At 55.0% G+C, this 8514-nt stretch overlaps 1 protein-coding gene across 1 annotated transcript in view; it reads left to right on the top strand.

The window, feature by feature from the left end:
- The window catches only part of TGM1 (transglutaminase 1), a 12632-nt gene extending 4197 nt beyond the window's left edge, over positions 1-8435 (top strand). The window contains 8 exon segments of the mRNA XM_007447895.1: positions 394-532; positions 660-763; positions 2866-2954; positions 3465-3618; positions 3726-4007; positions 4137-4297; positions 4631-4767; positions 8210-8435. Coding sequence (XP_007447957.1) covers positions 394-532; positions 660-763; positions 2866-2954; positions 3465-3618; positions 3726-4007; positions 4137-4297; positions 4631-4767; positions 8210-8435 — 1292 coding nt within the window.
- The last annotated feature ends 79 nt before the right edge of the window (positions 8436-8514 follow it).

Below are 8514 nucleotides of genomic sequence, written 5' to 3'. Positions count from 1 at the left end.
GGGATGGGACAGGAGTGGCCTGGGCCCAACACGAAGGAGGGAGGGAAGCCAGGCTCCGCCTTCACGAGCTGTGGCTACAGTGTAGCCCAGCTGTGGCTACAGTGTCGGAGCCGGCAGGGTGGCTGGTAGGCTGGCCTTAATTATCATTAATTAGTGTTAACAACCGAGAGGGGCCTAGGGGAGAGGAGGGAGAAGGGACAGTTAGGGACAAGGCGAGGCCGATGGCCTGGATTCCCCTAACCCCCAACACTCCCTGGCTCGGTGCCCTCCTGACCCTAGCGACCCCTGACCCAGTTGCCCCTGTCCCCTTGCTACTCCTGACCTCGTGCCTCACCTGCCCCCCACCCCTGCCCGGGCCTCGGGCCCTGAACCCCACCCCTGGTTTCCCCACAGTGCTGCGCTGCCTGGGCCTGGCCACCCGTACCATCACCAACTTCAATTCCGCGCACGACACAGACACATCCCTCACCATGGACATCTACTTTGACGAGAACATGAAGCCACTCGAGCACCTGAACCGTGATTCCGTCTGGTGAGGCTGGGGCTGGCCTGCCCTCCCCTGCTGAGGACTGGTGACCCGAGGCCTGGGCGCCGGGGGGATGCTGGGGAGGCCCTGGGGGGTGGGCAGCTCACGGAGCCCTCCGGCCATGTCCATCCAGGAACTTCCACGTGTGGAACGAGTGTTGGATGAAGAGGCCGGATCTGCCCCCAGGCTTCGATGGATGGCAGGTTGTGGACGCCACACCCCAGGAGACCAGCAGCGGTGAGGCGGGCCCCTCCCTGTCTCCCCAGCCAGGGTAACAAACTCCAGCGTCCCGGACGGGGCCTTAGAGCCGGGTCCTTTAACCCCGCAGTTCTTCAAACAGACTCATCATGGCAAATCACCATGTGGCCCTTCATTTATTTTTACCTTTCTGCGTAACTATTTGCCTAAATTTTATTTATTTGTAATGATTATTACACTCAGATGGCTCAAAAGTCCAAGGATTCGAGAGAATTCAGTGAGAGGTTTCCCTCCCCTGACAAATCCACTATTCCCACTTGCTTTTTTATTTACATATCCTGGAGGTAATTAATTGAAGGACCTTTTATTTATATATATTCTTTTAAAGTTTAAAAAGTCATTATTTTAAGTACAACATGCTTGGAAGGAAAAAAAAAAGGATAGAATTGTATACCATAAAGTATACAATTCCCTATCCTCTCTCAGGTGGTTTGTTTCGTTTCGTTTCAAGGAAATTTCTGTATCCTACTCCAGACCTGATACGTTGGACCTTCAGGGAATAGACTCTAGGAATCGGTATTTTTGAAAGTTCTGGTGATGTTGCAGATCAGCTGGGTTTGGGAGTTCCTCTAGGGCACAGAGCATTAGGTCAGCAGCAGAGCAGACCCAGCCCCCGACTTCCTCTCTTTCAACACATACTGTCGCTTTTACCAAGTTCCTCTTGTATCTGTTCCACTGCTCCACTGAGTTATATGTACAGCATGAAAAAATCAGGGTCCAGGTAGGTTCAAAGGAGAAAACAGCTTCTGTAATCCAGTCCAGCCTAAGAAGTAATCGCTGACGACATAACCTACTAGTGTCTTTTCCACAATGCACGTTTCTGCAAAAATTAGACTTCCCGTGCTGTTCTCAGACAGGTCCCGCGCACCCTTCCCACCTTAATACTCTGGCCCCAGGCAGCCCCACCTGCCCCTCCGGTTGCCTCTCCCCCCAACCCCTGCCACCTCTCCCTTCCTCACCCTGGGTCAGATAGCCTTCCCCTAGCCTACATTCCTCCTCTGGTCTCTGGCCAGACCCCTCCCCCCTCAGTCATCTCTGTGAACGGTGCCCCCTGAGTTTGTGCAACCCCAGTGATGCCTGCGACGCTGGAACAGCCTGCAGGACACCGGGAGATCTGAGTTCTGGTCCCCACTCTGGGAAGTGGTGGGCTGGGCGGCAGCCAGGGCCTCTGAGGCCAGCCAGACCCGGGCTTGATTCTAGCTTGATCACTTCTTAGATATGTCATCTTGGGCAAGTTCCTTGCACCTTCGGGCTTTGATGTTCTTGTTTGTAATGTGTGGATGATATATACCATACAGGGTGGTTGGGAGGATCTAATGATAAGTCATAGTAGACTAGCAGCATGGCTGGAGCTTAGTAGCTGCTCAGTTAAGTATTAGCTCCTTCCTTCTCCCTGAATCCAACTGTCTTGGGAGATCCTGGCATCTACTTTGCCTCACTGAGGCTGTCTCCCCATGTGTAAAAGGAGACCATCGTGCGAGATGTTTTCTAAGATTCTCTCCTGTTGGATGGCCCTCACTTCCTGTTCTGTGTCCTCTCCTGCCAAGCTTCCTCCCTATCAACCCATCTCTTCCAGAAAACCCTCCCGAGCACACTGAGGACAGACTCTGTTTCCCACCAGCTCCCCTCTCACCTCCCCACAGAGAGGACACAGTAGGCTGCAGAGCTGAAGGGTTGTCCTGGAACTTTCTGGAATGGTGACTGTGATGTCATTGCTCTCCCAGCCGGCAAGCAGAGCCACGGTGGGCTCTGGGTTTGTCTTGATGTAGGATGGCTCTTGACCTCAGGGGGTTACAGACAGCTGACATACGCGCAGCTTCAGCCACTAGAGGAAGTATGCCAGCAATTTGGTAGCAAGGCAGGCCTGTCCCCACGGTTGTCCCTGTCCCCCATCCCCCACCAAGGACTGAGGCCAAACAGAACGTGTGCACTCCTTTGTTTAACCTCCCTGAGTTGGACTGGTGGGAGCTGACCCAAGGCAGTGGGCGCTGGGCCTGGATGGGTGGGCCCAGGATCTGGGGGGGGGGGTCCCCCTCAGCCTCCTTGGATCTCTCACCCCCATGCTACCCTCACTCCCCTAGGCATCTTCTGCTGTGGCCCCTGCTCTGTGGAGTCCATCAAGAACGGCCTGGTCTACATGAAGTATGACACGCCCTTCGTTTTCGCTGAGGTGAGGCCTGTGTGGCCGGTGCCTTTGTGGGCAGCCTGGGGAGACCAGCGCACTGGCGTTGGCCCTGGGTTCTGTGGTCCTGACCTCACCACCGACCGACTAGCTGTGTGACCTTGAGCAAGTCACTCATTCTATGAGTCTTAGTTTCCCCAACTGTTAAAAGGGGGATAATAATGGCTGCCATGCTTCCTGTGCTCAGGATCAAAAGTAATAATGGGTATGAAGCTGCTCTATAAGTCATAGAGTCAGCGAACGAGCATAAGGATTACTGTTATTAATGTTGAATGCTTTGTAAGGAGCCTCCCAGACCAGTTTCTTCCCCACTCTCTGGCCTTGTCTGGCTCAGCTTGGAAAGTCTCCCAGTTTGGCTCTTCCAGGAAGCTCCCAACCTTTGGATCTAGCCCTCCATGCAGCTCCTAGGATCCAGGGAAGGCAGCTGGGGGTCAGGCCCACCCTCAAACCCTCTGGCTCACTCACTCCCGGCTCACACCCCACACACGCCCCAAACAGGTGAACAGTGACAAGATCTACTGGCAGCGGCAAGGTGACGGCAGCTTCAAGATCGTGTGCGTGGAGGAGAAAGCCATCGGCTCACTCGTCGTCACGAAGGCCGTCGGCTCCAACATGCGGGAAGAGGTCTCCCACATCTATAAGCACCCAGAAGGTACCAGCCCCCCAACCTGGCCAGCTCCGACCACGCCAAGGCTTCCCACCAAGCACTCGCCAACGCCAGCAGCAGCGGTAAGCTCACCATTGACCCTCAACCCCCAGGCTCAGAAGCAGAGCGGAAGGCAGTGGAGACCGCAGCCGCCCACGGCAGCAAACCCAACGTGTACGCCACCCGGGACTCGGCTGAGGATGTGGCCCTGAAGGTGGAGGCGCAGGACGCAGTGATGGGGCAGGACCTGACCATCTGCGTGGTGCTGACCAACTGCAGCAGCAGCCCCCGGACTGTGAGGCTGCACCTCTACCTCTCCGTTACCTTCTATACCGGTGTCTCTGGGTCTGTCTTCAAGGAAAGCAAGAAGGAAGTGGTGCTGGCACCAGGGGCCTGTAAGTGCTTCGCCCTGCCCCCTCCCCCCCGCCCCACGGCTGGGCACCCCGGGGCTGGGGACATGGAGACCCCCAGATGCCGGGGCTGGGGAAGCTGGCCTCAGTGACACCATGCCACTTCCCCCCCAGCGGAGCGCACAGCCCTGCCCGTGGCCTACAAGGAGTACCGGGTCCACCTCGTGGACCAGGGGGCCATGCTGCTCAACATCTCGGGCCACGTCAAGGAGAGCACGCAGGTGCTGGCCAAGCAGCACACCTTCCGTCTGCGCACCCCGGACCTCTCCCTCACGGTAGAGCAGCTGGCTGGGGCAGGGGGAAATCGGAGGGCCAGGGGAGGGGGCCCTGGGCCAGGAGCCGTGGCAGGAGGAGGTCAGGGACCGGCTCTGGGCTCCTGGGCTTCGGTTTCCTCCTCTGGAAAATCAGATCTCATTTCCCTGATTCTATGGTGGCTGCAGCTGGAGAGTGGGTTGGAGTTTCCTGTCTGGCTTTGGGAGAGCCCTCTCTCGGGGGCAGAAACGTGGGGTGAGGGCGGTCTTGATTCGAAGGAGCTCTCCCTCTCTGGGGGAGCGTCTGGTCCCGTGAGTTTGGCCAGGGGCTCTGATGGGGGCCTCTTTTTCTCTCAGTTACTGCGAGCAGCCGTGGTTGGCCAGGAGTGCGAGGTCCAGATTGTCTTCCAGAACCCCCTGCCTGTCACCCTCACCAACGTTGTCTTCCGGCTCGAGGGTTCCGGGTTGCAGAGACCCAAGACCCTCAACGCTGGGTGAGTTCGGCCCCTCCTCCTTCCCCTGCCGCTGCCCTTGCCTGCCTCCTGGCGGCATGGGTCCCAGCTTTACTTCCTCTCTTGGTCAGGATGGTAAGGTCTGTCGCTTGGGGCCCGCCAGCAGCACCTCCTGACTCAGTTCAGCCCACCCAGCACTTAAAAGGCCTGCTGTGGGCAGTGCTCCGCGGAGCACTGGAACTCCCAGACAGCTCACCTGCTGGTGTCTCTCACCTGCAGCTGACAGAGGGAGGTTCACCTGTTCTGAGGGATTCCCCAGAGCGGGGCTCGCCTCAGCAGCCCCACCAGATCTTTGATTCTTGCCCCTGCCTGGGAATAAGGGAAGGACCGCTGCACTGAGTGATGGAGACCCAGCTCCTCTCTTCAGCTGTGGGGCTTGTGCGAGTCTCCCCCCACTTAAATGTCTCAGTCTTCCCATTGGTAGGTGAGAGGGTTAGATGGTAGTTTCTCAAGGCAGGTCCTCCTCGGACATCCTGTGGCTCCTCAGCTGCTGTGAGCCCAGGCCAGGGCCACCAGGACAGCTGAGAGCCCTGAGGTCCTGGCTCGGATATATTAGATTCCACAACGGGCATCACTTCCCTCTCATCTGCGCATCCAAGGCTGTGGTATGGAGCCCCATTATGGCATAAGTTGTGCCACCCAGCCTGCTGAGCGGCCACTTAATAAACATTCCAGAACTTACTCCTTCAGATGGCTATTGTCACCACCAAAGCAGTCACCAGGGGAAGCTGGAAGTCTGCTCCAAATCCTTCTCGGGAATTTTCCCCAGAGCCTGAATCATATTCTCTAGAATGTCCTTAGGGTGGTCTTCTAAGGGGGTGGATTTGACTTTGGGGAAACAGCCTCAAGTCATTTAGAATTAAGACTGATTAATAAGGTACGTGAACAAGGTAGGTCATAATGCCCTTTTCAATCAGAACTGAAGCTTGGCTGTAAAGGAGGGGCAGTGACTTGTCCGGGTGTGCGTGTGCGCCCAAGCTGGGTGCGTGTGATGTGTGTGTGGTTTTAAATGGCTGTGAAGGAAGATCTGAGAGGAGTTTTTTCAAATGTTCAACAGGGTTAAACCAGTACATAATTGAAGGACAATGCTAATTTGGATGTCTAAGTTCTGATGTCCTGTCAGGGAGTTGGTTTTATTACCTGCACTCATTTATGGGCACATTCCAACATTAGCAGCTGACGTGCTCAGCTTAAACTGGCAAACTGGGGTGCAGCCAAGGTCTCGCCTGACTCTTAAGACCAGGGTAGGAAGAGATCTTGACATCCCTAGCTGGAATCTGGAGAGCATTTTCTCTTGGAAATAATGTTATAAATAAAGGCTAGGCTCTGAAATAGTACAGTTCAATCATAGTATGGGTTAAATAGACTTTTGAAGCCTGATCTGAACCTAAACAACCTTTAACCTGCATCGATGGAAAAGTGAGCACAAATTAAACGTGCAGATTCGTAACCAGGCAGAGTATAGCCTACCTGCTAAGTTATAGACTTAATTTCTTTCTTTCTTTTTTTAAATAAATTTATTTATTTATGTATTTATTTTTGGCTGTGTTGGGCCTTCGCTGCTGCGCTCAGGCTTTCTCTAGTTGCGGTGAGCGGGGGCCGCTCTTTGTTGCGGTGTGTGGGCTTCTCGTTGCGGCGGCTTCTCTTGTTGCAGAGCACGGGCCCTAGGCGCACGGACTTCAGTAGTTGTGGCACACGGGCTCAGTAGTTGTGGCTCACGGGCTCTAGAGCGCAGGCTCAGTAGTTGTGGCGCACGGGCTTAGTTGCTCCGCGGCATGTGGGATCTTCCCGGACCAGGGCTCGAACCTGTGTCCCCTGCATTGGCAGGCGGATTCTTAACCACTGCGCCACCAGGGAAGTCCCTAGACTTAATTTCAAGTTGTATATTATGATAGGAAGTCTAGAAATTAAGTCTATAGCCTAACAGGTAGGCTATAGATATCTATCTCCCTGTCTCCCCTGCTTCCCACCTTCATAGAGCTTGGAGGCACCTTCAAGACCATCTGATCCCACCCCCTCATTTTACATTCGCTTCCATTTTACACCAGAAAGTGAGGATGGCTGGTACCTTGTTCTAAACCACACAGTTAACTACGGTAGAAGGAGGAGTACAGAGTGGTCCGGGGACGCCCCTTGGAAGCAGGCTTCAAGCTGTTTTGCCCCAAGGAGAGCTCATCCTCAATGTTGGGGTGTTGACTCATTCTCTTGGAGGACTGTGGTGTTTGCACAGAGTCTGGCTCCAGAGACAGTCCCCAAGGCAGGCTCAGGTTGAGCAGGGGCCGGAGGTAAAGGTTTAAGGCAGAGGCAGGAAAGGACAGATGCTAACAGGCGTGAGAAGGTGCGATATAAATGCAGTCACAGTCAGCGTGTAAGCCCACGTGCAGATTGCTGGAGGAGCTCAGAGAAGGGTGAGATTCATTTTCCTGAGGGCAGGAGGTGCTCCAGGGAGCCCTCACTGAGGAGGAGTTGTGAGCTGGGTCTGGTGGCAGCCTGGGGGCAAAGCATGAAGACAGAGGTGAGTTCAGGGAAGGGGAGGAGCTCAGTGGGGCTGGTGGGCAGGAGGAATGGGGGGGATGATGAGGTGGTGCAGGCAGGCAGGGTGACTCAGAGTGAGCCTGTGTGTCAGGTTAGGGAGCTACAGTTTCATCTATCTCATAAACACCGAGGAAGCCAAGCCGGTGAAGGGCTCAGTTCATCTCTGAGTGCTTGGAGAATAGAATGGAAAATGAGATGGGAGGCAAGGAGGCCAGTTAGAAGGCTGGTGAAATTGTGATTCCCAGAGGGGTGGTCTGGGACTAGAGGTCCATGGGAAGGAAGAAAATAAAGACACTGTAGTGTGTGTGTGCCCACCAGCATGTGTGTTTCTCTCTCTCACTCACACACACGAATGTGTGTCAATTTAATTTAAAGATGCCAATTGTCTGTTCTTTTTTTTTTTTTTAATAACAAGCTGAAATATGATCGTAGCAGAGGATGATTAATTTTCTTCCACCTTCCTCCTCGGCAAACCTGAAAGTATTTGGCAATACTGTGTTGAGCCCCAAAGTCTCCCTTTGAAGTTTCCTTGTTCTTGGAAACCCTACGGGGATTGGGGCTGACCTGGTTGGGGCAGGAGCATTGGCCATGGAGAGGAGGGGAGGCAGTGCCTCAGTCTTTGTCCCGATGTTTGTGAGAGCAGGGAGGGAGGAGTCCTGGATGCTGAGGAGATTTCCAGCTCCAGCAGCTGGGTGGGTGGCCACTGATCTAGCTTTGCAGAGGTGGCCTTGGGGTTCAGGCTCTGTTCCAGGTGTGGAGATTCCAGCTGAGCCCAGAAATGCCTGAAGGGCTCCACCTGCTGCTCCTTCCTTCCTGCCTGCCCCATCAGCCCTTACTCCCCACTCCACCCTCGGTCACCCCAGGCCCATGATCCTATCTCTGCCCACAGGGACATTGAGGGCAACAAGAGAGTGACACTGCGCCAGACGTTCATGCCTGTGAGACCAGGCTCCCGCCAGCTCATCGCCAGCTTGGACAGCCCGCAGCTCTCCCAGGTTCATGGGGTCATCCAGGTGGATGTGGCCCCAACCGCTGGTGGCAGGGGCTTCTCAGATACTAGAGGCAACGGTAGCTCAGAGGAGACCAACCCTATTGCATCTTGAGGTGGGGCTTAGCCCTGGGCCAGGAGCAATGCGAGTGGAGTCAGATGAGCAAGGGCATTGCCTCAAGACAGGGGCCCGCTGCAGAGCGGTT

The sequence above is a fragment of the Lipotes vexillifer genome, unplaced genomic scaffold, assembly GCF_000442215.2.
Source record: "Lipotes vexillifer unplaced genomic scaffold, Lipotes_vexillifer_v1.1 scaffold558, whole genome shotgun sequence".
In the NCBI taxonomy this organism is placed as follows: Eukaryota; Metazoa; Chordata; class Mammalia; order Artiodactyla; family Lipotidae; genus Lipotes; species Lipotes vexillifer.
This window is presented reverse-complemented; position numbering and strand designations above follow the sequence as displayed.